Source organism: Bipolaris maydis, assembly GCF_028858645.1.
Source record: "Bipolaris maydis strain C4 unplaced genomic scaffold PSV08scaffold_14, whole genome shotgun sequence".
NCBI lineage: Eukaryota > Fungi > Ascomycota > Dothideomycetes > Pleosporales > Pleosporaceae > Bipolaris > Bipolaris maydis.
Window position 1 is genome coordinate 191,376 of NW_027093870.1, and position 27,934 is coordinate 219,309.

The 27,934-nt window shown below is 51.3% G+C and overlaps 9 protein-coding genes across 9 annotated transcripts; 4 read left to right on the top strand and 5 right to left on the bottom strand.

Moving 5' to 3' along the window:
* Positions 1–1,916: 1,916 nt before the first annotated feature.
* Positions 1,917–4,052, top strand: PSV08DRAFT_411961 (fatty acid desaturase-domain-containing protein; the record flags this gene model as incomplete). The annotated part of the gene is made up of 4 exons (XM_014225005.1): positions 1,917–2,095; positions 2,249–2,438; positions 2,498–2,920; positions 2,976–4,052. 4 exons carry the CDS (start codon positions 1,917–1,919, stop codon positions 3,885–3,887), a joined length of 1,704 nt encoding a protein of 567 aa, XP_014080480.1. The 3' UTR covers positions 3,888–4,052.
* A 1,347-nt stretch (positions 4,053–5,399) lies between these two features.
* Positions 5,400–6,009, top strand: PSV08DRAFT_365236 (uncharacterized protein; the record flags this gene model as incomplete). Its single annotated transcript, XM_014225006.1, has 2 exons — positions 5,400–5,503; positions 5,562–6,009. The coding sequence occupies 2 exons, from the start codon at positions 5,400–5,402 to the stop codon at positions 6,007–6,009; spliced, it is 552 nt and encodes a 183-aa protein (XP_014080481.1).
* A 2,482-nt stretch (positions 6,010–8,491) lies between these two features.
* On the bottom strand, positions 8,492–10,581 carry PSV08DRAFT_365237 (aspartic peptidase domain-containing protein). Its single transcript, XM_014225007.2, has 2 exons — positions 10,278–10,581; positions 8,492–10,184 (listed from the first exon to the last, which is right to left on the bottom strand). Exons 1-2 carry the CDS (start codon positions 10,347–10,349, stop codon positions 8,832–8,834), a joined length of 1,425 nt encoding a protein of 474 aa, XP_014080482.1. The 5' UTR covers positions 10,350–10,581; the 3' UTR covers positions 8,492–8,831.
* A 994-nt stretch (positions 10,582–11,575) lies between these two features.
* PSV08DRAFT_327793 (P-loop containing nucleoside triphosphate hydrolase protein) lies at positions 11,576–12,937 on the top strand. The gene is made up of 3 exons (XM_014225008.2): positions 11,576–11,698; positions 11,755–12,598; positions 12,680–12,937. The coding sequence occupies exons 1-3, from the start codon at positions 11,607–11,609 to the stop codon at positions 12,803–12,805; spliced, it is 1,062 nt and encodes a 353-aa protein (XP_014080483.1). The 5' UTR covers positions 11,576–11,606; the 3' UTR covers positions 12,806–12,937.
* A 128-nt stretch (positions 12,938–13,065) lies between these two features.
* On the bottom strand, positions 13,066–15,280 carry PSV08DRAFT_208697 (Alpha/Beta hydrolase protein). The gene is made up of 5 exons (XM_014225009.2): positions 15,010–15,280; positions 14,570–14,947; positions 13,728–14,496; positions 13,445–13,627; positions 13,066–13,329 (listed from the first exon to the last, which is right to left on the bottom strand). The coding sequence occupies exons 1-5, from the start codon at positions 15,250–15,252 to the stop codon at positions 13,136–13,138; spliced, it is 1,767 nt and encodes a 588-aa protein (XP_014080484.1). The 5' UTR covers positions 15,253–15,280; the 3' UTR covers positions 13,066–13,135.
* A 1,251-nt stretch (positions 15,281–16,531) lies between these two features.
* On the bottom strand, positions 16,532–22,122 carry PSV08DRAFT_411965 (uncharacterized protein; the record flags this gene model as incomplete). Its single annotated transcript, XM_014225011.1, has 9 exons — positions 16,532–17,341; positions 17,396–18,508; positions 18,555–19,125; positions 19,179–19,270; positions 19,322–19,997; positions 20,049–21,249; positions 21,306–21,503; positions 21,555–21,661; positions 22,118–22,122. 9 exons carry the CDS (start codon positions 22,120–22,122, stop codon positions 16,676–16,678), a joined length of 4,629 nt encoding a protein of 1,542 aa, XP_014080486.1. The 3' UTR covers positions 16,532–16,675.
* A 267-nt stretch (positions 22,123–22,389) lies between these two features.
* Positions 22,390–23,661, top strand: PSV08DRAFT_229432 (RTA1 like protein-domain-containing protein; the record flags this gene model as incomplete). The annotated part of the gene is made up of 2 exons (XM_014225012.1): positions 22,390–22,508; positions 22,557–23,661. 2 exons carry the CDS (start codon positions 22,390–22,392, stop codon positions 23,575–23,577), a joined length of 1,140 nt encoding a protein of 379 aa, XP_014080487.1. The 3' UTR covers positions 23,578–23,661.
* A 755-nt stretch (positions 23,662–24,416) lies between these two features.
* On the bottom strand, positions 24,417–26,198 carry PSV08DRAFT_187992 (velvet factor-domain-containing protein; the record flags this gene model as incomplete). Its single annotated transcript, XM_014225013.1, has 1 exon — positions 24,417–26,198. One exon carries the CDS (start codon positions 26,196–26,198, stop codon positions 24,417–24,419), a length of 1,782 nt encoding a protein of 593 aa, XP_014080488.1.
* Positions 26,199–27,063: 865 nt separating this feature from the next.
* PSV08DRAFT_250941 (uncharacterized protein) lies at positions 27,064–27,800 on the bottom strand (the record flags this gene model as incomplete). Its single annotated transcript, XM_066092430.1, has 2 exons — positions 27,064–27,306; positions 27,417–27,800. 2 exons carry the CDS (start codon positions 27,798–27,800, stop codon positions 27,064–27,066), a joined length of 627 nt encoding a protein of 208 aa, XP_065948179.1.
* Positions 27,801–27,934: the final 134 nt, after the last annotated feature.

Genomic DNA, 27,934 nt, shown 5'->3' on the forward strand with positions numbered 1-27,934 from the left:
GCTCCACAGTCCAAATACTGCATCTCTTCCGAACCACCGGGAGTATTCATGCTAATCGTGGCTGCCCAGGTATTGGGGTTCCGGTGGCGGGGTAGCAATATCAGATGCAATCTATTATCCTCTTGGAAAAAAGTCTCTGGCCCCCGGAACGTAATTTGATACACTGAGATAAGCAGTTGGCCATCCATGATGATGGGAACTGCGTTGCACACAAAGTTGACTATTTCCGTGTGCAGGACCTCCGTACTATGGGAGAGTATTATTAGTTCTTCATGTAGCGTTGTGCTGCGGCTCACCACGCCGTCAAAAAAGCATGTTTCGAAACATGTACCCACATACCCATTGTGTAGGTACGTGTGTGCGTCTATCCACAATACACGCGCCTCCAACACTGGTTGTGTGCAATGAGTCTCAGCCTAGAGAGGGGCGCCGCGTTCGGATTGGCCCATCTCGGTAAAGCAGTAGGGCCGCGCTGACACGGAACTATATTTTATAGAGAGAGAGAAAAAAACTCCGATTCCACCGACATGCTCCCTTAATCAGTGGGCGGCTGCTTGTCGATAGCAAGCTGTGCAATCTATGGATAACGGAAAGCTTGCATGTTCCTACGTGACCAAGGGGCCAGGTGTCAGTGCGGGATTACCTTAGGCCAAGTTGATGGGAGACGACGTTTGATCTGCCATTCCAGAAGGGGACGAGGGAGGGGGGCGAGGACCCGCTGTTCAAAGGCCGTATGGCGCCCATGGTGATAATTGTTGGAAAAGGCACGTTTAACGCACATCAGGTCGACAAGGTCAGAAGCGAGTGGTACGAATGAATACGCGCGGCTCAGACATGTGGAGCTGGTCTGATTATAGCGCATGGGGATCGATACGCGATTAGAACTAGGTTCGCTACCGCAACTCCTTTTCGTTTGCGCTTGTGGACGGGACAGATAAGTGGTGGAATTGCGCTGCTTGGCGGAGGACGAGGCGGCAATATGTGTATGTGTGGCGCTGTCAATAGGGGTGTAACCGTCGGGAGGGCATGGCAGCGGCTGTCCCGCGTGCGCGCAGTGCGACGTGGTGTCGTGGGTATTCGAAGGGTGTGTGTTGCTGTGTGTGGTACTGTGTCAGTAAGCATGTGCAGAGGGAGAACAGGGCCGACTGTCATGATGGGATTCGGCGCGCGCGATCCAGACCCTGGGACGCCAACCCGAACAGTCGCTTCTTGCGGGGTGACGTGACGTTCCCGTCTCAGGGTCCAACAACGAGCGGGTCCAAGGCATTGGGATGTTCGTGAAAACTAGACCCCATCTGGCCTGTCCGGCCTTGGCAGTGAATTCCATCAACTCGACTGGGCCGGCTCGCCTCCATGTCGGGGTCGTCCAGATGCTTGGCAGAGATTGTGCTCCCTTGGACCTGCCTAGAGCGAGCCTGTTCGCTGCTCGAGGCGTCTTGTGCAGGTGGGTGGCTGTCTGCGCCTGGCCGCCGCAAGATTGGTCTCCGCTTGTGCAAGACTGTAATTCGCCTCCACAGGCCCCGGCCTTCGCAGTGAACCGTCCTACACTCGGCACGCGCGCCATAACGGGTCCGTCGTAAGCCTCCACGCCCTTGGGTCGGGCCATGCTACGACGCGTTGAGCGTCTCCTTTGTTGGCGTTTCAAGTCATTGGCACATTCCCCTCTCTCGCGTGCAACATGCTTGCCCGCACACTCGTGTACCGCAACTCAGCCCCTTCGATGGAAACGCTCCAGAAGCTGCCAGGGCCATGACCCGTGCGCACGGCGTGGACGGCATGTCTCCCTAGAGGCTTTGATTTCCTCCTTGGTTTGGTGGAAGCATAGTCGGTCTGCCGTGCCCGTATATATCCTGCTGTCCCACTGATTAGCATGCCCGCCAATTCTTACCGTCCCCAACCAGCGCCAAAGAAACAAAATGTCGCGACACAGCATCATTGCCCCAGCGGAAATCGAGCGACAAATTGCCCAAGGCGAACCGATTGTCATTCACGAGGGCTACGTCCTGAATCTAGGAGAATGGATTGACAAGCATCCGGGTGGTCGTCTCGCCATCCTGCACATGGTGGGCAGAGATGCGACCGATGAGATCAACATGTATGTCGTGCAGAGCATGTCCTAGTATATATACCATCTGTCGTCCCATCGGATGCAACTAGTGCCGATGGTCCGGTCACACCATGTGGCCGGATGGCTGCGGAAGGGTTGTGTAAGCATCTCCGCGTCGATCATAGGCTGACTTGACGCCAGCTACCATTCCAATAGGGCGCTGCTCATGATGACAAAGCATCGCATTGGTCGCGTCCAATTGCCTTGGGCCAACCTAGAGCCTCCAATTCGCTCGCCCAACTACTACAAGAATCTGGAAGAGAAGAAGCGAGCGGGTGCGGCTCCTGAGCCTGAGAGGCAACGACGCGGTAAAAGTGTCGATTTGGGATCTGTGGGCTTACTCCTATCCGTCCATAATCACATATCAAACCGGACTAACATGCAACCAAGGCCGCCGCTATCATTAGCAAAAAACTCATCGGAAAATCAGACACCTGTGTATTCAGGCCAAGCAGCAGGCCTGCTAGCGACCTGGAAAAGATTTCATTAATCGAAGAGGATGCCGAGACATTGACCATTACTGCCCAGGAAGAAAAGAGGAGGCACCGCGAGCAATATGCCACTGAGCAAGAAAAGCTAGAAATAGAAGAGGGTATCCGCGAGAACCCCTCGCTCGACGTCGAGACGCAAAAGGCTATTATCCAAGACTACCGCGCTTTGCATCAACAGATCAAAGATGAAGGCCTCTACCAATGTCGTTACTCCGAATATGCCAAAGAGTCGATACGATACGCTTTCCTTTTCGCCGCTTTTGCCGGCCTACTGTACATCAAATGGTACCTTACATCAGCCATCTTCCTGGGTCTATTCTGGGTATGAAACGCAAAAACGCTTTCACGATACTAGCAAAACGCTAATCCATTTGCAGCAACAAATCATGTTCACAGCCCATGATGCTGGTCACCGCGGAATCACAGGAAACTTTGTTGCCGATACTCTCATTGGTGCTTTCATCGCAGACTTTTGCTGCGGCCTCAGCATCGGCTGGTGGAAATCCAGCCACAACGTGCACCATCTCATTACCAACATGCCGGAGCACGACCCGGATATCCAGAACATCCCTCTCTTCTCTACATCTCCTACCTACATGAAGTCTATCCTTTCCTCCTTCTACAACTTTCAATTTGTATGGGATGCCACATGCGATTTCTTGGTTCCCTACCAAAAGTATCTCTACTACCCAATCATGGGATTGGCACGATTCAACTTGTACTTCCTCGGCTGGGTGCATCTGTGCTCGCCTCGTGCGGCTCAACTAGGTGCAGCCTGGTGGACACGTCACGTCGAGCTTGTTTTCATGTGCTGCTACTGGTATCTCTTCGGCTACCTCCTTGTCTGGGTGACACTCCCCACATGGCCAATTCGCATTGGCTTTGTCCTGATCTCGCACCTCGTCACTATGGTTCTCCACGTCCAAATCACCCTCTCCCACTGGGGAATGCCCACCTCCGATCTTGGCCCCACCGAATCTTTCCCGCAACGCCAAATGCGCACTACCATGGATGTTGAGTGCCCGCCGTGGCTCGACTGGTTCCACGGTGGCCTGCAGTTCCAGGCCGTCCACCATCTTTTCCCCCGTGTTCCGCGTCATAACCTTCGCAGAGGCCAAGAGCTAGTCCGCGAGTTCTCCGCAAAGACGGGTATCAAGTACCATTGCTACGGCTTTATCGAGGGCAACAAGGTAGTCGTTAGCCGCCTAGAGCAGGTTTCACAAATGGTGAAAATCATGGTGGACTGCCAAAAGTACATGGCTGAGACTGGCGAGAGCGGTTTGCATTAAGTTACGCGCGGGCGCGAAAGAAAACACGCTACCGTTTTCCTTATTTGGAGCGTAGATTCTATGATATGGCGTTTGTTAAAAAAGAAACATTTACTCGTTTTGTAATTACACGAAAAGGAAGTATAGAGGGGACATTGCAAAATGCTACGAAAATTTCATGTCGAATTTAACTTGAGAACTGTGATTGAATAGAACAATTTGTTCATCTTGATATTAATAACGATCGGAACCCCGAAGACGAAACACAAGTGTATTGCACGTAACGATATCATCTCCCGCTAAGCCTTGTTAGGTATGAGTGGGATACCCTTGTACCTTGTACACATGAACTATCATGCCCTGATGAGCCTAACTAGTCGCAACTTCATCCCGGATTATCCATGAACTTGGGGAACAAGAAAGTCTAAGCTATTCTTATCTTTTTCCAGCTATGTCGCCTATCACATCGACAGCCGGCCTCTTGGATGCTACCAAACGCGCTTACGTTTGCTTGTTTAGATGAGGCTCCATGTTGAAGTGTCCAATTCACCGCAATCAAAGCGATGACATTGGAATTTCCTCTACGTTTTTCACGACCTTTTCTTTCAATCAATGTCTTAGAGCGCTAGCATCAATGCATCGTAGTATCACAGGGTGATACAGCGTCGACCTAATCCAAGACCAAAGTGTCAGAAATATGAACTCGGTTCTCCCTAGATATTAACACCCTGCAGTGAAGACCCGATTCCTAAGAATCACAAACCATGTGAAAAACCAAGGAACCTAGACCTATCGACTGTGGTAACTTCTTATGCAGAACTGCCCACGGGCAGGCTACTAATTTACCAGAAAGCGGGCACAATGATGGTTTGTTGGTGGTACCTGCGTTAGCTTTCCATTTTTCCTCAGTATCTGCGAGCTAACACTCTGTTAGGGTTTCGCTGAGTGTTCGGTACCATGGCCATGTGCGCCAAGTATTCGGTGACATTCACTCGACCATATAGTAGAGATTTAACAGTGCGGAATTTTTCACCAATTTCCCTCGCTATCTGATCCTTCCTCAACTACCGCCAGTTTTCCCTATGATTCCTTCCGAATACACAGTCTGCTTTCATTTCCCGTTGACACCATCTCCACTCATCCACCGCCTCATTCCACGCGCCAAGCATCAAGAAGGCCCCAACAGCCTCCGCCATGGTACCACAGCGTCACACTCGGTAAATCAGCCTATTCAGTGCGGCATTCCGCCAGCCAGTAACCCTGTAGAGCAAGTTTTCTAGAGGTTTTACGGAACTTGAGTACCCCGATGTCCTTCGCCAAGGCAATTCGCCGCCTTGGCTCTGCGCCCAGGCATGCATCTGTATGCCACCCGACAGAGAGGATATAAAACTTTCAATCCATAGATGCTGAAATGTTTCTTCTCTCTTTGCTACCTTGTACGAGACAGCCAATTTCGAGTTGCTTAGCACTTCTTTCGTTCGAGATACAAGCTCAATCCGACACGTCAAACCCAATTGTTACTATACAGTCAATATGAGGTTCTCAATCACTCTTCTTCTTGCTGCAGCAGCGGCAGTCGTCGCCCAAGACACCGTCTCTGCTCCCGCTAGTGACTGCGAACCCCACGGTGACCACTGGTAAACAAATTCCTCTCATAACATCCAGTACCGAAAAAAAGAAACTAACTTCGCAAAGGCACTGCGCCGACGGCGTCCCAGAACCCACTACTCCTCCCACCCCCGAGCAGCTCGCCAGCTTCTCTGCTGCCGAAGCCGCCGAGGACTCCACTCCCGCGTCTGCAATCGCCTCCAGGACTTCTTCAGGAACTCTTCTCGTCACTCCTTCTTCAACTCACTCCCACGACGACGATGACCACGACGACGACGACGACGATCACGTGGCAACCGCCAGCACATGTGAGCCCCACGGCGACCACTGGCACTGCCCTTCTGGCGTCGCAGAGCCAACCGCTCCCCCTGCTCAGACCGTCTCTGGCACCACGACCATTTCTCGTGCCCCTTCTGTCGCCCCCTCTGTCGCCTCATCTGCCAGCCAGGCTCCCCAACAGACTGGTAATGCTGCCGCGCAAATCGGTGCTGGTCAGGTTGTTGCTCTCATTGGTGCTGCCGCTTACTTCTTGTAAGCGTCGTGTGCATATTTTGCCTGGGGCTGAGATTCAGTAAGCCCTGTATGCATAGTTTGGAATGACTTTTGTTTTTGATTGGAAGCTCGCCAATCGATTTTGTATATAGAACAATGATTATGTGTATTGTGAATATATATCTTGGACTTGGTATGCATTCGGCCTGTAGTAGCGGATGAAGAGAGTACACACTGCTGTTGGCTTTCCACTGAGCGATGCAAATCTATGACATCTCCTCTCTTTTTTTTTTGCGATCTTTTCCCACGACTAACATCTTTTGCAATCGTTCTTCCTTGCCCAGAAAGAAGGACTTTATCCGGATTTTTTTTGTTTTTTTCTCGTTCCTGCAGAAAGTGGCCACGGGAAGAAACAAAAACATCAGATGCAATTACCAGCGTGAAAAAAATACGATAGTAATACAATCGAAACTCCCCGCGTCAAGGTCAGGCTTACGCTCCGGTGCATGACGCAATTTAAACAGCACAAGGGTGTATACGGCAACTAGGCTAGGCAAGGGAAACCCGTGTCAGCAAACCTTGTGCAGGGGCTGTTTGTAGTACCACGTGATCGATATATCGGTCTATCTACGCAACCAAGTATCTCTCATGTTTCATACTAATAATGGCAGCTCTTATGAAGACGGCTTCAAAGATCATAGTGGTTGTAATATGGCTGTCATGTTTCTTACTGAGCCACATATTTTGAGGGTGTTTCTGGAGATGTGGGTTTCGGTATGGGTTATATTGTGAATACAGATTGGTATGGGTTATTGCAGAGGGTTTTTGTAAAAAGCTACTACTGGTTTGCTGGTAAGAGCTAAGACGCAAGATAGTACGCACCTCCTAATTTGACTAGCTGGTATATAAGCTCCTTGGAAAATATTCAGTTTGCTACATATTATTTTCTGGTATCAAAAGGTCTGTAACTTACAAGTGGGCTTTGGTTTCACAACTACTATTTCCACACCACTGGTCTTGACCCCATTTTGTGCACAAGAGTCATTTATGGTAATTTAGTATGTGGGAAACTGTCGATTGCCAAGATCTGATCTTTCATAATCAGACTCTCATCGTATCGTGGATGAACTCCTTGTTCATCTATCGGGCCGTGTAAAACGATCTAAGTATTTTCCACGTCAGCTTACTGGCATCGCTGATGACAGACATAAGTATGAAAGTCCACATGGGAATTCCAGACGGAGAATTATTAGTCTAGTCCAGCTAGCATCAGAAAGCCTAGTAGTACCTAGTTAAAATTGTCAATGTAAATTTTGCGGCGGTAGTAGAAGATTATACAGCAGCGCCTGCACGCATGTGTTGTGTAAATGTGGTCATAGATCCAAATAAAGTTTTCCGAACCAAACAAGTTACGTGAGACAAAAGTATCCGTTACTAGAATTAGAAAAAAGGCAGGAGATTTTCTCGGTTGGAGGTCAAATAAGCCTCCATTCTTGCCATGTCTCTAACCGCCTCCATCCGCGCACATTAGTCATTGGTGCAGTCTTCGTCTATCTCTCAAATGCCAAAGTTTTAAGGGCTGTCACCACGTCTCGCCCATTATCATAGCCAAGGCTAACTTTGCGTTTGATGTTCCAGCACCCAAATTGGTACCTATGCCTTAGATCTATTCAAACGGTAAGGCTTGTTTGTAAAGAGAAAGAGAGAGAGAGAGAGAGAGAGATAACGCCTTCTCCTAGTATCTGCAAGACTGTCAAGTACAAGGACAAGGGAAGACATTCTAGAGTCAAGATACGATAAGACTACCGTTCTTATATAGCTTCTTGTGTTATAAGCGGTTATGTACAAATTATAGTGGCAAATCAAGAGTCAAGACTTTTACAAGAAAGACTATTTCTGTACCACCTCTCCAACACGCACGAGAAACTCATCCGTTGGGTAGATCTGCCCAAGTAAAATTAAACAGCCGAACTTCTTGCAAAACCAAACAGAGGTGTAAGATCACTTGCTCTCCCTTCTTCCCTCAACCGTCGTCTATTCGCAGTCCAAGTCTTAGAATCAGTAGTTTTGACAGCCCGGCTGGCGGAGATTCTGGTGTTTGTTACGTGATTAGATGCTACTATCTAAAAACGGAGATTCCTGAATCCTTGGGATGGCTAATTAGCGCAGAGCTTCTTAGAGCTAATTCAATCGCGTTTCTTCTCGCACGAAAATCCCCTCCAGGGACCGATTGTAATATGCAGCTAAAGCTGCAATAATGGCCTATGCATATACATACTTGGGTTGACTTGTAGTGTGAATATGGCGAATTGGATGGATGATTTCATCATGACCTTGCGTACAATGGATGGGCGTCATTACTTGCAACAGAGATGATCAGCGTGATAGCATTCAGCAAAAGCAGCGCCTGTTACAAAGTAGTTCCCCAAGACAATTGCCCGTCTCCCAAGCCAGCATTTCCCTTGTGTGCGTAGATTAAGCAAAACAAGGCAAGTCTTTCTAATCTGTAATAAATTTAATCAACCACTATCTACACTTGATCAAGCAACAAGTCACAAGTAGAGTGGGAGAACAGTCATTGTTGTATATGTAAAACCCAAAAAAAAACAAATCGTCACATTCGTAATCATATCTACGTGGCAACCCGTCCAAAGCAGGTTGACACCTCCGCTTAAAAAACAATACACAAAACCAAGGTATTGGGGAATATACGCTAGCCTTTCCTTTAACAACCCAAAATGCAGAAATGCAGTAACGCCCTTTGCTCCATCTGTAATAGCGCATTTAATGCATATGCAACGAGTGACTTTGTTGTACAACCAAAAGGATATCAAAGGAAAAAAAAAGGTGTGGGAACAAGCAGGCTTAGAAGCCATTGAAGCCCATCATGATACCAGCACCGGCAATGGCAGCACCGCTGATCCATGGGTTTGCGGTTGCGGCTGGTGCAGCAGCACCACTAGGAGACTGCAAGACAGTACCGGTGATGCTGGGACCATTAACCCTGGGACCACCGGTGCCTATTGCAGCCGTGGATACAGCATTAGGAACATCCTTAGCATTGGGAACGCCATCAACGCCCTTTTTGATTTCCTGAACATTTGACGCGGTCGCATTGAAATTTGTTTGCGCGAGGGAGATTTCGTTATTGGCGAGATCATAGACGACGTATGCGGAGCGTAGGAAAGTGTCTCCAAGGACGGCCAGAGAATCGCCAGCTGGGCCAACTCCGAAGATGCAGATGGACCGCCCGCGGCTGACGGCGGCAAGGACAACGAGTTCGTTGAGCGGAACAGAGATCTTGACGCCGGAGAAATTGAAGTCAACGGAGCCTTGCTTGTTGGCCAGGTTGCAGTCAACAAAAGCAGCGCCCTGCGAGGAGTCGTACTGGGCGTTGTAGGTTTGGTACAAGGCGTTGGCAACCTGATCAGGTAGGTACATCAAAGACGAGCCAGAGTCGAGAAGGACAGGCACGTTTTCGTTCTTGAACAGAGAACCGTCGTTACCGTTCTCCCCCATTCCGGTCAAAGCAATGACAAACTCGGCATACTGGCCTCGTTCGGGAATAATGGGCAGCGTCTGCAGTTGGCCACTGAATTTTTCGGTATCCACGCCACCAAACAGAATACTTCCAGTCGACGAGTCCAAGTCGTTCAGCCACAGCGAATAAGCCATGGAATTGATGGCGCCGTCATCTTGGAGCTTTGCAGGCAAGTTGGGGTAAGGGTCCAGGCCAGCGCGGCCCACGGCGACCTCGTTGATGGGATATCCGATACCAAGAATGCCTTCGGTCGAGCTGGATACGTAGCCAATACCAAACTGCATATCCGTCAATGTTTTGCCTCCGAAACGAAACGTGTCTGTGGCATAATCGCCCGATGCGCCTGATCCGTCCACGTAGGAAATGTTGAAGACGCTATTGACGTATTTGTATGTAGACGAATCGTTTGAGTTGTATGTGCCCGAGTCTCCGCACTGATTGCCGCCTTGCATACAGAGATTTGAGTTGACCGCGTTGACCCAAAGATCGCTGCTACCGGTATCGATATGTAGCCGGAAGTTCTGGGGTGGGGTGCCTAAACTTGCGTTTGCGAAGTAGAGCGTTTCGAGGTTGTCGAGCGTCTCTTGGACGGTATTTTGGCGTCTTCGTAACCGGTCATGGGCAATTGGATTAATGACATTGCGGCGCTGGGTATCGAGTAGGACTACTTTGGGGTTCTGTCATGGGCGTGTGAGCGAACATGTTTGCGTCGGTGCGGGAGGATTCGCTTCGCAAGGCTGAAAGCCGGGGTAGATCAGAGTAGCACCTACCTCTCGCGGGACGAACTCTAATGCCGCCGCAGCTGACGCTAAAGTTACCGAGATCAACAACAACGACTTCATGATGATGTTTTTCTGAAAGTTTAATGCCCGAGGACTCTGCCAATGTATACCAAGGGAGAGGAGGACCCCTGGCGTGGCTGAGTGAGATTTGATGCGCAAAGAGTAGGCGGCGGCTTTGGAGGGCGTTTCGGGCTGCTGAGGCGCAGAATGCAATTCAAAAGCAGTGGCAGGACTGGGGCTGGGGAAACAGGGGGTTGCCGGGCAGTTGTCAGAGTAAATAGCAAGCAGAAACACAGGCAAGGTGAAGCAGAAGCGCGCGGGCAGTCGAGGTTTTGACGCCGCAGGGGGCGTTAGAGCCCAGGCGATGACGACGCGTGTATGATGAGACCAAGTCTAGATGCGTTACGAATCCAGCAGCCTTACGTAGTGCTGCTGCCCACGTAACCGCCGGGCGGCCAGGCCTTTTCTAGACACCGATACGAGCAGCCGACGGAGGCATTGTTCTCAGAGCAGCGCGGGTGTGGCGGTGCTCTGGTTACAGCACAGCTATCATGCTCAGTCATCAGCCATGGTTGTGCCTGCTGCCAGTCACCGTCAGTTTGGGTCGATCCATCGAGAAGCCTGTGCCTGCACGCACACGCTGCTGGCGGAGATAAGGTAGCAGCCGGATGGGAGACGATGGCGCACAGCAGTCTGAGGCATTGGGGCTGGGGTCACGATACAGTGCTGACTAGATGGCGGTGATGTGTGGTGTGTACGTCAGCGGGCAGGTGCAGCTGTGCATTTGGCGCCGTCCCTGAACCATTCTCCGAAGCCTACCGAATGCGCAGCCTGCTTATCCCCGGCCTTCCCAACTGCGCCCCCGGAATCAGGTCCCTCCGCACCCGTATCCTCACATTCACTGTGCCCAAACATAGGAAATCCCGCACCATTGTCGTTCCCAAGACGTTTGAGCTTGAAACAACACCCACGCGCCCAACCCCAAGTAATTCGCCGGTATGCGTGGGCGGCAACCATAGGGGTGGCGCCGAAGCGCCACACATGGGACATGAACAACCGTCCGTTTGTCCACATGATTGTGCGTTATTTTCCACCATGGCTGAGCGCCTAATGACTGACGACGACGACGACTATCCCAGCTTTGTATTGAAGCATCCGGCCTCTGCCGCAAGGTCGAGCAACGTGCAGGTCGAGATGCATTTTCGGGCCGGGTACACACGTGACGACTAGTCCCAAAATGGTACACCCGTGAAAGCGCGTCTGCAGACCGTCGCGTCTCCCGCGTCACCCCTCCACGTCCGACATCCACGTCCCAAAATGTCCAAAGCCGAGTCGTCAAAGGCCGCTGCCAGCAACACTGTCAAGCCCAACCCCAATGCTGCTGGCGGAGCAAACTACGAGCTGCCATGGTAATTGACCATCCCAATTGCTGTCCTGCTCACACATACACTGACGCTTTGTCCAGGGTAGAAAAGTACCGCCCCGTCTACCTCGACGATGTGGTCGGCAACACCGAGACCATTGAGCGGCTCAAGATCATTGCCAAAGACGGCAACATGCCACACATGATCATATCCGGCATGCCAGGTATTGGAAAAACAACATCCATCCTCTGCCTTGCCCACCAACTTCTCGGCGACGCCTACAAAGAAGCCGTTCTCGAGCTCAACGCCTCAGACGAGCGTGGTATCGACGTCGTCCGCAACCGCATCAAGGGCTTCGCCCAGAAAAAAGTCACACTGCCCCCCGGTAGGCAGAAGCTCGTCATCCTCGACGAGGCAGACAGCATGACAAGCGGCGCCCAGCAAGCCCTCCGACGCACCATGGAAATCTACAGCGCAACCACCCGTTTCGCTTTCGCATGCAATCAGTCCAACAAGATCATCGAGCCCCTCCAGTCCCGCTGCGCCATCCTCCGCTACGCCCGCCTCACCGACGCCCAGGTCGTCCGCCGCATCATGCAAATCTGCGAGGCCGAAGACGTGAAATACTCGGACGACGGCATTGCCGCCCTCGTCTTTTCTGCAGAGGGAGACATGCGCCAGGCAATCAACAATCTGCAATCGACTTTTGCCGGCTTTGGCTTCGTCAACGGCGACAACGTTTTCAAGGTCGTGGATAGCCCACATCCCATCAAGGTGCAGTCTATGATTAAAGCCTGCCATGAGCAGCGTATTGATGATGCGTTGGCGGCGCTCAAGGAACTTTGGGATTTGGGGTATTCGTGTCATGATATTATTAGTACCATGTTCAAGGTTACCAAGACGATTGATACGTTGAGTGAGCATGCGAAGTTGGAGTTTATCAAGGTGCGTAGCCGAGTTTTTTTTTTTAAAAAAAAAAAATTCATTCGTGCCTGAGGAGAAGATATGTGCTAATAGAAAACACAGGAAATCGGCTTCACACATATGCGCATCCTCGAGGGTGTACAGACGCTTTTGCAACTTTCTGGCTGTGTTGCCCGTCTGTGCAAGATTAATATGCAGCCTCAATTATTTGCCCTGCCTACAAAATGAAAAATAAAAATGACACTAAAAAAGTTTGTAGCTATGGTTTTTGTTCGGCATTTAGCATGGCGTTTGGCGTGGACATGATGAACCATATGATAGGGTAGCTCCCACAGGAATATTAAGCAGTCTACGATCTTCATTATGATGTCTTCAAACCCTAGTATCACACATCCAACAGGCCAGCAAATTCATTGCAACGTTATATTTTCATTTTCGCATTATTATCATTAGATGTATTCCCTTTTTTTTTTTAAAAAAAAAAAAAAAAAAGAGAATGCTTCTCAACCCTTCCCCCAGACCCTACCTAGCTAAATATACCTGTATAGTGACGCTCAACTAGGAGCTCTGCGTAGGTGTAGGATACGGTCCAGGAAAGCCGTACACCTGCGACGACGTCAACGGAACAAAAGAATTCGTGTGCGTTGCATTTGCAGGGCCCGAAGACGTAAGATTGGCTGTAACAGGCTTCTCGCCCGTAGCAATATCGTAATGGTTGATGGTGCGGTTGAAATAAGCTAGAGCTGCGACGGCTATACAAAGTATCAAGATTTAGCATCTTTCTCTCAAGTCTGTGTACGATGGATTATGAAAAAAAAAGGGGGACAAGAAGAAGAAGAAGAAGAAGAAGAAGAAGAAGAAACGTACGCTGGTAATACGGAACCTCATGTCCGGACTCGTAAATACGGGCAAAGCTGAAATTACCATACTGACGGACCTCACCGTACTCTGTACCATCGACAGTCATGGGCTCGTATCCTGCGGCACGGAATTGTTGGCTATGCGTGTATTTCAGTGCCAGACTGATTGCCTGACCGCCGAACCAGTTGCCTATAATAAAGAAAAAAAAATCCACATGTCAGCATATCCATCCTCACCACCAAGTAAAAGGAAGGGGGAAAAGGAGATGATGAAGCCATATAAAACTTACAGATATAATCAGCATCCCCATACGCCAAACTAACCCGCACATCGTGATTAAGCAGATACTCCAAATCGATCCTATAATTGGGAAATACATAGTCTCCACTATTCTGGAAAGCAACATAGATGCCAGTATTCGACTCGGTATAGTTCACCGTCACGCCAAGTGCCGCCTGCACCTTTGGATCGTTCAGGTAAGATACAAAGTTGTCGGGTGGTGTGGGATCTGCGGTCGGATGACGGATATCGTACGTGCCGCGGCCGCTGTAGTAGTAGTATGGTCCTTCAACGTTATCGCGACACATGTTTTCTGCTTCGCTGCAAACCGACTTGACAGCCGGCAGCAAATCTGCCGTGGTGATGCGCGCGGTGGGATCGTAGTAAGACCCATTTCCCCCGGCTGCGATACGGCAGAGACCAATCTGGTAGAGGCAGCCGCCAAACATGTTGTTTGCGAACTTGGCGTACGAGTAGACCGTGTCGTTGTAGGCCTTGATACCGTACGTGTTGTTGACAGCGAATTCCGGGTAATATTCTTCTTGGACCTCTGCGTCGATGATGGCATTGATCATAGAAAGGCTGTTAAAGGTGACCTCGTAGCCTGGTATGCTTCCGTTCTGGATCTTTTGGTTTTGGTCGGAGAAGTAACGGTAGAAGGTTGGGCCGTAGTGGCCGCCGTAGGATTCTGTGCAGAAATTGAATTCTCGTGATGCGTTTACGGGGCCGATTTTGGCATCAAACTTTGGGATGGTGGCGAAGAGCGCTTGCAAAACGTGCTGTGCACGATATATGTGGTTAGCTGAATAGTACGGTGAGAAAATGGCGTGTTCAGAAAAAAAAAAGACTTACCCATACTGCTACTGCTGCAAGATCAGTGGTATCAATTGTGCCCTTGTTCAATGGATCCAAAAGTGGCCAGACCCCAGAAGTATCAGAGTCAGTAACGTTGGGAATGAAATCTCCTGGATACGGGCTGAAAGCGCCTTGGCCCTGTTCCTGGTAGCTGAAGCCTGTGCCGACTGGCTGCGAAATGTACAGCATGTTGGAAATGTTATTCCAGCTGTATGGGTTATACACAGCTGTGATGTTGTCATTAATCATGCAAGGTCCGTTTTCCTGGAACAGCCCAATAAGTGAATCGGATCCGGGACCGCCATTCAACCACAGAGTGACCGGGTCGGAAGCAGGATCTCTACGGGATTCAAAGAACCAGAAGAAGATGTGGACCTGTGTAGTTGTTAGTGGGAAAGAAGGTACCGGGGCCAACACCAAGGCAGTTGGTAACATACATTAGGTGCTAGATCCACATATCCAGCATAACTCTCTACGCCAGGAGTTGTTTCGCAGATGCCAGGATTCTTGTATCGGATTGTGACATTGTTGGGCGCAGTAGCAATTTTGTAACCCGTGTCACCCCTCGGCAACAAGACGTGCTCACTACGCTTTTCCCGAGCACTCTTCGACACGGCAGCAGCGTGTGGTGCGAGCGACAAGAGTGCCAACAACGGCGTGGCTACCGATTTGGTAAACATTGTGCCTGAAGTACTGGACAGCAGCAACAACAGGGAGAGCAGGACACACCATGGTGTATTTAAGCTCCCTTGGAAGCAACGCTTGTTAGACTTATCCTACCCTTGGCGCGTCCTCCCGCCTTTCCTGCATGTGCATGAACCCATGAACTACTTTGACCTTTATCCGAGAGTTCCCATAGGACGTCCGGTCCTACAACAAAGAAAAGTGGTTCGTCCCTTCCTCAATAAGTCTAGCAAGCGATGCAATACCCTAGCAAAAAGCTTACATTTACTATGTACACCTGTCAACACGGACAAACCTATTCTTTTCATTGCAAGCGACAAAGTTCTGTTCCCGGCTGATAAGGACTAATTGTATTTGGTTGAGAGGAGGTAGAGAGAGCTGGTTGGGCAATGGCGGCAGCGCTAGGGCTCGTATGATGGCGTATGTAGATCCGAATGAGCGTTAGGCTTTCGGCGCTTACACGGCCGAATGTTGTCGTATATGTGTATAAATACATAAGCAGGGAATATCCGGACACCCCGCCAGCAAGAACAAAGCTAAACGGCCTGGAAGGTCATGAGATGCAATAGCATGTCGTCGGTGCATACCCGCGTTATTTATCTGAATCTGTGCCGTCGAGGCAGTGACAAGGTGGTGCGGTCGTGGGTGAGCTTGTGTGAGGGGGAAAGAATTACCAGATGGAAAGACATGCGGTGAAACTTTTTTGCGAGTAAAAGGTACTGCTTGGGTCGGCCGGTAGTAGGAGCTCTGTAAGCTATGCAACGTCAGGTAGTACATACTAGCTTATTTTATTTACTACTACTACCCCACTTTGAATGCGTACTTGTTTTCACCGCACTACCCTCCGCAGAAGAGGGGAGACAGAGTAGTTGGTTTCTATCCGTCTCTTATGCAACCGACAAGACTAGAGAACCAAAAAGTATGGCTATTGCCCACCAATACTAGCTATTAACAAAGCCACTAGTTTCCAGCTTCCGTTAGTTGCGTCAGAGCTGTGCAGTACTGCCAAACTACCCTTGATAGTCCCTATCGATAGCATCACGTGAGCTCTCTTGGAGATTCGAAATTCCAAGTCCGTCACTTACTAAAATTAATGATTCTGGAACGTTCAATTTTTATTTTCTAGCACATACGTCCATAGATTTCTGGCCCAGGGAAACCCGTTTGATCTTCCGTACTTAAGCAGTTAATCGGCGGATTAGTAGTCAGGTGGGTGACCACTGGCGAATCCCCGCTGTCGTATGTTTTTGTTTCTACATGTTCTATTTTTTTTTGCATAATCTTTATAAGAGAGGGAGCATGTTCTACGTGCAAGTAGTCCAGACGAACAAAGTATACTAATGGAGTATAAAACCCCTCAAGTCTGAAGCTACCATGCTCGTAAAGCATTTGATTCATATAGACTTCACCTAAGCTAACTCAGGCATCCGCCAACCCACTACTGTCCAACCAAACCACCCCCCTCATGCTGCCCATGCCCATATCGCCCACGCCGACGGTGCTACTCCGCACATCCTGGGCCACAACCACGGCATCCGCAAAGCTCAAATTATCCGTCTCACAGTTCAAAATTTCCACGTCGCCACCATCACTCTTAGCCTCCTTTTCAGGCCTCGGCTTGATTCTCGGCCGAATCTCCACGTTAGGCAAGAGCGTGTTCCCTGGTCTGAGTGGTACGAGTACAATGGGCCACTCGTGCTCTTGGTCCTCGGTGGCGGTGAAATGGGCGCGGCGCTGGCCGGCGACGAGCCATACCTCTGGGTTTGCGTCGATGGTGTAGACCAGGTCGATGGGATCGGTGGGGTCGTTTAGGTTGGCGGCGGAGACGAGGCTGGAGGGTGAGGCCCAGCGGCGGGTGTGTGAAATGCGGAGAGTGGCCATGAGCGGTTGGCCGACGGTTGCGATGGGAGATTGGAAGGTTGTAGAGGGTGAGTTTAGGGTGAGAGAGGCGGTGTTTAGGATGTGTGTTTGTGGGATAGATACTGTTATTACCATGCGCCGCGGTGGGTTTGGCGACGGTGGAGCTGTAGGGCGTTGTGTGGTGTGTGGTGATGCATCTGTCTCGAGGTGGACAACTCTGTGTTTCTACATGCACATGTCAGTATTCCCAAAGCAGTGCATTATTTTCGAGGAGCTTACTTCATGCCACTTTTGCAGCCATGTTTGTGTATCATCACGGATGACAAGAGGTAAGCTCTCAAGACAGTCTGCCCATCCCATATCCTCGAAAGCCCCAAGATCAATTCTTCCCAACAACGCTGTCTTTTCGTATTGCTGGGGCAGGATGCTATGCTCGATGCGATTGACAAATGTCTCAGTCAAGAGACGAGACAAGCGATGAACTGGACTGTTCTCGACGGCCTCCGCAAACAACTTTCGCATACGGTCCAGCACATCCTCGTTAAGACAACGGTACTCGACAGATAATGATAGACTACCAGTAGTACTGATCCGGCTTCTTCGTTTCTGTGCAGCGTCCATGGCCTTCTTGACGACTTTGTACGTGACCGCCACTGGCTGTTTTGGGAACACATGTAGTGGTTCCTTTGGTTGCCTCGGTGCATGAACATCAAACTCGTCCGATCCTTCCAACGAGACGGCCAAAAGTTCCAGTGGTATATGGTTCGCAGTCTTGATGTTGAATTTCGAGAACAGTGACTTGTTCTTGAAATGGTCGTGTACATTGACGTCCAACGGCAGCTCAACAGGAATCACAAAGGACGAAGTGTACTGGAACTGGCCGTTTTCGGTAAAATAGTCAACGTCAATCTTAACAGTAAGGTCCTGGAGTATCGTTTCCATATCGTAAGGTACTTTCAAGGTGGCCGCGGAGCCGGCTGCCATTTCTCCAGTTGCAATAACACCGGGAGTTTGCTTGTTGTCCTCAAGTTCAATGTCACCCGCTTCTATGCTTGCATCTGCCGTGCGTAGTCGCAGTCCCGCAGATGCAGACTTCAGTCGGATATCTGCACGCTTGATTGCATTCCAGCCACTCGAGAATTCGACTTCAATATGACGCGGCTTGTCGATGTGGATCAAATGCGAAAGATAGATGCGAGCTTGAAAAGCTTCGGTACGCGGAAAGCATAGAATCCTGGCTTTCTTGGCTGCTCTGAGCGAGTGTGCAGACACAGACGTGATGATACCAAGAGGGGTTGTTGCTTCGGTCTTCTGGAAAGGTTCGTGCGCAAAGACGATGCGCTTTGCCTCCAAGAGGATCCTATCCACCATGTACGGCCCAATGGTGTTCACCTGGAACACGTTAGCCTTCCCCATGAAGCAACGCTGGGACACTTACATTGCAGCCAATCCACATGCGGTTCAACCCCTTCTTCAGCTGGATTGTACCAGTCTCTTCAAGCCATACGTCCTTGGCCTGGTTGGAGACGGAACTGACCAGTCTGATCTTGGCTGCTCGAATCTCAATTTCATCCTCAAGGAGATGCCTGAATTGAAGGCGAAGCTGGAACCCATCCTTGCCGTCGTAATGTCTCACATAAGGCTCAACGGAAATGTCGCTAAAATACTTGGCCATCTGGACAGTGACATCGTAGGGTAACTGTTGTGAATAGCCAACAATCTCGTGAAGTACATCAGTGGTATCCACGTTGTCATCGTTGAGCCATTCGTGAGAGCCGCCTGTTGCATCGATTCGTTTTGACGAGCTCTTGGAAGCCATTCGACTCGCCGACGATTTGGCCAACAAATCCAACACTGTCCGCACGTATTCGTCTTTGCGGTTGAGCTTCTTGAGACAGCGTGCATGCATCTTAAGCATGGTAGCTTCGACAGTGTTCCACCTGCTTGTTGCGAAATACGAGGCCATACGCCCGAAATATGTTGCTGCCACTGCAAAATCGCCCAGCTCGCTACATCCAGGTAAGAATGAAGTATTCACAGCTTCAGGCAGCAGCAGACTTACAATTTGAGAGCAGCTAAATCGCCGAGCACCGTCTCTGCTGATTTTGTCTGGCCTGCAGCCATGTAGTGCTTCACAATGAGATCACTCAGTGTCTAAACCAAGATCAGTACTGGTGATGATGATGATTGCATGAGATCACATACCTCGTAAAATTGTCGAAATTGCCCGAGAGACGACATTGCTGTAAGCAGCGCCACAGCAGATATACCGATACGTGCTTTTTCGAACTCAGAATCTGGTTTGGTGTTGGAAGCCTCTCTTTCTGCCGCACGTTCCGCCTCCTCTTCTTCGTCCAGACTGACGTCCGTCAGCTCTTCCTTCACAGTCAGAGAGGTAACAATAGCATTCCACCCGATATGCCAACCCAGAGCCTTGCCTGCATGCTCGAGCAACCGTCGTTGAATTGCAAGAAGTTGTGCTCTTGTGCCAGCCAATTCCTGCAGGCCGTTCCTTACAGAAATCGTCGTGGCCGGTTGCCCCGTAGCCGGCCGATCGTGGTACTGTCCATTCTCAAATACCACCTGAGCATTTGGCGCAGTTTGGGAATACGGCGTATCGGGAGTGGATCTCCCCTGATTCAGCGAAGAAGAACGAGAAGGAAGCTTGGGATCGGAGCTCTTGCTCTTTGACTCCTTGCTGCGGCCGCTAAAGGAACGGCCCTTGTTTTTAGAACCAGCGGATGCATCCCTAGTGGGCCTGTCGGATGGAAGAGAAGCAGTGGATGTCTCGCGTACTACTTGGGCCAATGCGGCGAATGTCCACGAGCGAACAATGTTTTCAACTAGATGATTCTCAAATGTAATCTCGTGTGCCTTTGCTCTGGCGGTGGGCATTAGTTACGGACAAAGTAATAGACATATCAGAACATACCCATTGATCAGATCATCTCGCAATAGTCTTCCAGCGAATGTTATAAAGTTCAGCGCACGTGTACAAAGGTCCGCAAGCGAGAAAAGATCTTCTGAATCCTGGGGCTGACCACCTGATTTCATACTAATGGCGCTGTCATCGGTCGACTGCTGAACTACACCAGCTTTGGGCCGGGTCTGTAGCTTAGTTGCAAGATCTGAACGCGCTGATATTGAGTTGCCGAGCCTAAGAAGCAAGGACATTTGGCGGGCGAAGATGTACACTCTAAAATCAAAGACAGAGATATTATTCGCCAGGATGAGCCCACGATAGTCCTTTCTCAAGGCATTAATCGGGCTGTCGTCATGGATAGCCAGTTGAGAAGTGTTTGAATCAGCGTCGTTTTTCCCTTGTTGCTTTGCAAGTTCTGCTGCTTTCTGGTAAATGTCGTCGGAATAGCCAAGGAGAACGCTTCCTTGTGCCTGCTCACTCGCCTGGTCACGAATTACACTGTCCAGGCCAATCGAGAGCTCATCGTACACCAACAAGGCATCTTCCACCAGCCCTACACTCTCAAAGCCTCTTGCAAGGCCCTCCTTGAGGATGAAGAAAGTGTTAAAGTTCCAGCCAGGAAAGGAGCGCTGGGCGTCGTTCTTCCGAATATCTTCTTCGTATTGGCTCACACGCAGATCGAATGAAAGAAGAATGAGCACCTTGAATCTAGATATGACGTCTTGCCAGGCTCGCTCTTGCTCTTGAGGGCTTTCGCTGATGGCTGGAGAACTGGCCGGTGCTGCAGGTGGAAGCATATGCGGTGGGACTCTTTCTTTGGGCACTCTTATCTGAGCGACCCGGTCTGGTGCTGACTTGGAGGAAACATTGAAGTCAGCACGTAGCTTCTCGAGCAATGTGGTCGTCCCGCGAGTCCATCTTGAAGCTGCTCCAGTCTTTTCCTTCTCACCTGTCGACGCACTGGTAGATCCACGGGGCTGGCTCGCTGCTGGTGTATTGGGTACTACGACGTGTAGAATCAACCATTCATATGCATCGTGGTTTTCCTGGTTGGTTGCCGTGCTACTCTGAGAAGGTGGCGTGTGATCCTTGACCCATTCGCGTACTAATTTACGTGCAGTTGATTTGTACGTATCAGAGTCATCGCACCTCAACAAATAGATCCTAAGATACGGTGTTTGGCGCAGGCCGGGGATTTGATGACGTCTCTCTTTTTCTTTGTTAGGGGCCCTGAAGATCTCTTTTCTGTGGTCCTTTTGGGCGTACCTTGTCCAGATGCTACAGCTGATGATGCTGCGCCCGCAGCTTGTGCTGACTCTGGGCTAGGCACAAGGTCGACATGCAGCGAGTCTATAGACCTCAATGGCCGTGTGGGGGCTTTCCAATGCAAGTTGCGAAGAGGGAGGCGTGCAACCAAGTCTTCTTGTATCAATCCAAAGACCCCAGACGGGTCATGGTACTCGACTGTAAAGAGTAAGCGGTGCTACGATGAAAGCGACCAGGGTGTGTGCGCACCCGTCACTTTTGAGCTTGAGAGCCCATCCATCACCGTAGGCTCGGCTGGAGTTTGCCTAGAAGCATCCTCTGCGACACCCAGGGCTGGCGTATCATTTCCAGCCACACTCATGAAACACGCACGCGACCGAAACACGAAGGACAATTAACGGATTACAGCGCGGAATAAAGCTTGCTGGATTCTGCGGGAATTGATGCCGTTGCGAAATGAGGGCTGCACCTTGGATGGCTTCACCGCTAGCGTGGTCTAGCTTGTCGCAAGTCTAGCTCCTGACATACTAGCCCCACAATATCACGTGCAGAGAGGCCTTCACCGGCGAACGCTGTCTGTCTGAGCCAGCTCCAGTTGACCGATGAGGGAGAAGCATTCAACGTTGTCGTTTACTGACCCCGCACTGACTTTGGGCCTGATTTGCTCTCGTCCTTGCTTAAGCGATGCCCCGTGGCGCTGTTCATGAGGCGCTCTGCATGCCGCATCGCATTCTTCGCTTTCCATCAAGAAGACGCTGATCTTGATTGGTGGGCTTTGAGACATTTTCCAAGTTGACATGCCCACGACTCACGACATGATGCCTTGCCTTCTGTCGCTAATTGCTTATAATGAGTTCGCTTTCAGCTCAGGCTTTCCTCTGAAAAGCCTTGCCCATTGCCATTTGGTGTACTGCCTCTGCAATGCTCAAATTAGTCTTCAAAATATAGCGAAACGAAAGGCTCAAATATTTCAAAACTACCATACATCGAATCTCGAGCATCTCGATACTTTCTATCAATCTGTCGCCATACTGCACATCATTACGTCACTAACGTACTCGACTTCTCCAATAAAAAAATCAGCATGGGAGCAGGAGATTACTCTCCGGGCAGCGTATGGTACTATGCGCCCAACAAAGCGGCCCCGATCCTCTTCATAGTCCTCTTCTCCATCTCAGGAGCCCTCCACATATGGCAAACAATGTTTGTATAAACATGCCTCCCTTGTACTTGTACTCTAACACTACCAAGCAAATTCAAGTCCTGGCGCACAACCGTCTTCCTTCCTTGGGCTGCCCTGCTCATGATCAGTGGCTTCGCTGTGCGTCTGGCCGGCGCCTACGACACTTCATCCCTTGCCTACCTGATCGCCTCGACCGTGCTAATCCTCTCTGGCCCGCCAGTCTACGCTCTGGTTAATTACTTCATCCTCTCCCGTCTTTTATATTACATCCCCTATCTCTCTCCCCTGCACCCCGGCCGTGTCGCAACGACCTTTGTCGGGCTCGACGCCGTTTGTGAGATTCTCATCGGACAGGGGGCATGGCGCATGGCTGATTCCTCCTCGTCCGATGCTCAACGGGAGCTGGGTTCGCGGCTTGTAAGTGCCTCACTGTGCCTCCAGGCCGCGCTGTTCGGTGCCTTTGGGCTTCTAGGTTTCCAGTTTCAGCGACGCGCAAGTAAGGCTGGGGTGTTGAAACCGCACCTACGTACAGTTTTGTATGTCATGTATGTGAGTGCTAGCATTGTCACGATTCGCTGCATCTACCGGCTAGTAGAATACTTCTCTGGCTGGGACTCGGCCGTGTACAAGAACGAAACGTATTTCTGGATCTTTGAGGCGGCAATTATGCTGATTAATACTGCCTTGCTCAATGTCTGGAACCCGGGGAAGCGGCTTCCGCCATCCAATTCGGTTTTCCTGGCAAGGGACGGGGTGACCGAGAGGAGAGGCCCGGGATGGGGTGATGATCGGCCCTGGATCGTCACGGTGTTTGATCCCTTCGACGTCTGGGGTCTTGTGAGAGGCAAGGATAAAAAGACGCAGTTTTGGGATTTGAGTGACGCGGAACTTGAGGCGATGCGGTTGGAGAAGAAGAGAAATAAGAGAAGCTGTGGATTGGGTTTGTTGGATCCGTTTCACCTTTGGGGTAAATCGGGGTATATTGTGAGGTGGTTTGGTAAGACGCCGACGAGTGGACAGCCTGTAACTCTCGAGGTGTCTACGGCACAGACAAAGATTGGTGGTTCTGAAGCGAAATCCGAAGTCTGAAGGTGGTGTAGGCTTTTTGCGTCTTTTAGCAAACAAAGTCACGACAGCGTAATGTATAATAGGAAACAGAGAGGCAATCCAAGTACTTTTTTCTTTTCTTTTTCTTTTTTTTTAAATTCAATAACAAGACATCACAAGATGAACACATGGTGAGACATTGCACAAAATAATATTGATGGGAGCCATGTTAACCCAAGGAATCTCTATACAATCGACATGCAAGCCTCCCTTTTTTTAAAAAAAAAATTGTTAGAGGCCATACGCGTAAATATGTATTCCATGCCACATTCTGGCAAAGCCAACCCCAATGGGCCGTAATAATAGCTGCAAAACCTGAGCAAAGATGACTACACCCGTTAACTACAAGGAAACAACAAGCGTGCGACGCGTTGTGAGTGTACCTCACATCGTAATCAACACGACAAAAGAGTACTCGATGATAGCAGCGAGAATGGAAAGTAGAGTTTTGGAGCATGTGATGCTTGTACTGAAGTATGTGAATGTGCCGGTATATGTAGTGAGGTGTGGAAACAAGGTAACAAAAAGGAAATGGTAGTGTGTAGCTCTGCCGATTGGCGTATGTATCAATAGAAGATAGAAATGTAAAAAAAAACAGACGAATACAGAACAAGGCTAGGAAATAAGAAGGCGAAGATCAAGGATCGCCATGGTGAGAGTCGCCCTTGTGTCGAACTCGAAGAGGGTATAGATGATCAGAGCACATTAGATCCGTGACAGAGAACACAAAACGCCGTACTCCAACAACAAACACCTATGCGGATATTGGGCCAACCAGGCCTTGTTATGGTGGCTACATAGCCGTCAGCGTTAAATAAAATTTAGCTGCCGACTTCGGGCACATGGCGTTGTCGTTGTGTTCCGTCGGCACGTCTGTAGCTCATAGCAGCGCGGTCCATGGGCTCTTCCATGTCAGGGGAGCCAGGATCGTAGCTGTAGCCTGCGCCAGATGGCTGGGGCCTGCTGCCTGCTACCATACGCTCGTTCAAATGACGAGAGTCGAATGTGCTCGAGAAGGAGCGTTTGTTTGATGTGGCCGACATGGGTGGAAGACCCTGAGTCTGAGGGTTAAACTTGGGCAGAGCATAGTGCTGGTTGGAGCCGTCAGAGTTGACCGATATTGCGGCAGACATTGAGGTTGGCGGGGATTGGTACGAAGGAGAGACGGGCTCCAGCTTGTCTGCAACAATAGGCCTCAAAGAGGGCAGGGATTGATGAGAAGGAGCCGAAGACGCGTAGGATTGAGGGGATGAGTGCAGAGGCTGGCTCATCTGCTGCGATCGGCCGTACTGGTCCATAGGGTGGTATGGTTGTACTGGGTGGCTCGAAGCAGTGTATTGCTGAGCTGGCGATTGCGTAATAGACGAACGACGGTAGTCGGATGGGTGCGCATAGTCGGAAGACATCTGCTCTTGTCTCGGAGGTGCAGCGTGGTCGTACTGAGGCTGCGATTGCGACTGTGGCTGTTGCGGCTGCTGCTGGTAGTTGGAGTATCCGTATTGCTGATTCATTGGCACCGGAGGCTGTGCCTGGTGCTGGCTGCTGTAGCTGCTGTGCTGTGAGTGCTGCGAGTAGGGTGTCGAATGCTGCGGGGGCTGTGGAGGCTGCATCATCGGGGCCGGCTGCGGGGTTTGGTATTGCTGTGAATACTGGGGTTGGTTGGAGCCGTATGATGGCATCTGTGCGTAAGCGGGAGTCTGTGGCGGGGGCATCTGCTGCTGGTAGCCGTTGCTAGCAGAATAACCGTGGCCCATTTCCTCGATGCTCGGGCGGCGCGGTGGTGCGAGCGCAGGGTTGCTAGCGCTGGACAGCGAGCGTGGACGGTCACCGAGAGGGGCATTTGGTGCTTGGCCATAGTTGTCGGGAGTTGCGGTGCCTCGGGCACGATCGTAGCCTCCTCCTTCCTCGTCATACTCATCCCATTCCTTGGACGACTTGTTCTCGCGGCGCCTCATCCTCACGTCACGACGGATACGGACACGGCAGCCCTGTTCGGCGACCATGCGGCTCAGAGCCGTGCTCTCGGACAGTCCAGGAAACTTCTTGGCGGAGAAGACGGTGAAGGGAGCTGACTTGACTTCGCAGCGGTGGGTAACAAAGTGATTGCCATCGTAGATGACGTCGGGGTCCTCGGGATCGAGGTCCTTTACCTCTGCCAGGTTCTCGAAAAGAGCAAAGCTCAGACGGTACTTGCCCTCGTGGCGAACGGACAAGTCAGGGAAAATGAAGTAGCCAGCGGGAGTGGGGCGGTCGAGGTAGGCCATGCCGGCAACTGGGGTACCTGTCAGGACTGGGAAGCTGGGGCCGGCGGTGGAGGGAGCGCGTCCGGGAGCGATGGTACGGGCGTTTTCCAGACTGGCATGGAGGAAGAAGTTTGCATTGTAGGCAAAGGTGATTTCCTGGTCATTCTCGAAGACGCGCAGCTCAACAATCGGGGGCGGGTCGACAGGGCGTCTGTCGGCGCTCGACTTTGCGCCGCTACCGCAGGCACGGGCGCGCTCAGGCTGCTGGATTACTTGCAGATTGTAGCGAATCTGCCTGCCATCCTTTGTGGTGCGGACAGACTGGCTCTTGGTCTCGTTGCTTACAACAATGTTGGACATGTTGGGTGGTGGTGGTGGTGGTGGTGGGAGTCTGCAACGAGTCAGCACGGGGCGAGGTGGTGCGTGGGCGTGAGTATGGGAAGTTGTGGCGAGGGAGTTGCAGGGACTGGCAGGGCTCGACCCGCAGCAAAGGTACACTTACGGCGGTAACCACAGAATTGGGGCTCTGGGTCGACTAGAACAACGACGATGGTGTTGTCAACCACGGGCGCGAGCGACCTGGACGTGTCAGTCGATGGCGTCTGGCAGTGCTGTGTGGTAATGTTGATGGGTACGGTAGGGCAACAAGCATGGCGCTGGCTGACCCGAGCCCAAGTTACCGGGCAAACTTAAAGAGGCGCAAAACGGGCAGCTGGAGCGTGGAAGGGAGAGGGTGAGAAGGGGGGGCGTGAGAGAGATGCATACCTGTTTGGAGGAGGATCCGCCAAAAGGACAGTGAATTGGTCGTCGTCGTCGTCGTGGTGAAGTAGAAGAAGAAGAAGAAGAAGAAGAAGAAGAAACGCGACGTGGATGGGGGGGCTGAGGAGACGGAGATAGGGCCAGGTGTGGCAGCGACTAGAGGGATGGTCGGCGAGGACCGAGGGGCCAGAAGCAGGCGACGCGACAGCGACAGCGAGACGTGATGGCTTTGATGGCTTTGGTGGGCGGGGGGGAGAGGTGAGTTTGGAGTAGGGGCAGCAGCTGGTACGTGTGCCTGCGGAGGAGAGGGTCGCCGTCAGCAGCAGCAGCAGCAAGGCATGAATAGGCCGAAGAGGGTCGGGAGGGCAGAGACAACAAGCAGCAAGCAGCAAGCAGCAAGCAGGACGGCGATGGAATATGGGCTGGGAAGAGGGCGACAGCAACAGGTATGGGCACGCGGCTAGGCTTAGTGGATTATCAGAGGAGGCGGCTGGCTGGCCCGGCGGACAGGCTCATCTGCACTGACAGATTTAGCCGAAGTGGAGCGGACAAAGAGAGCATAGTTTGGTGCCGCCATTGGGTTGAGCGTGCTCGCGCGCACACGGGGGAGCATGCAGCCGACGCCTCCGCGGGGCCATGGCAGCGAGGCGTCGTATGCATCTCGACACGAAGCGACGGCGGCGAGGCTGCAGTCGTGCCATTGCCATGTCTGGACGCATGTGTTGATGTCGACATGTATATATATATATATATATGTGTGTGTGTGCATGCATGTATGTATGTATGTATGTATGTACACAGCTACGTGCAAACGCTGACTTGCTCGCGAGCAGGTCCCAGGCGGCGGGCAAGACAGATTGGCACCCGTCTCCTCAGGCTTGAACTAGGCCCACCGATGACACGGTTCCATGCAACCCTGGGGTTCGGCACAGTCGAACCAGCAACTTGCGCAGAGGCCCGGCAGCCTTTGCACGCCTGCCCGGGCATGCAAATGGGCGGCCTGCGTGGGCGAGGCTGTCGCCTGTTGTCGCAGCATCGTGGTGTTGATGTTTCCGTCTCTCGCACGGCCACGTCTGCGCGCCTCAATCGGCTGCCGCACACAGCACTCGTGCGGCCACAGCCACCAGCCCACAGCGGCCAGCCGACGAGGTAGAGGGGGCGGGGGCCATGTTCTCTGGTTGGCGCCTCCATGGGGCCATGCATGCTTCCCAAGTGCAGGCTCGCTCTGTGCCGTGCAACCCCCGCGGGCTAGTGGCGCCCAAACGAGGACGAATGGCCTGATGGGCACCATGGCACACACGCGCACCCATACTTGGTGGCATGGCACACACGACGCG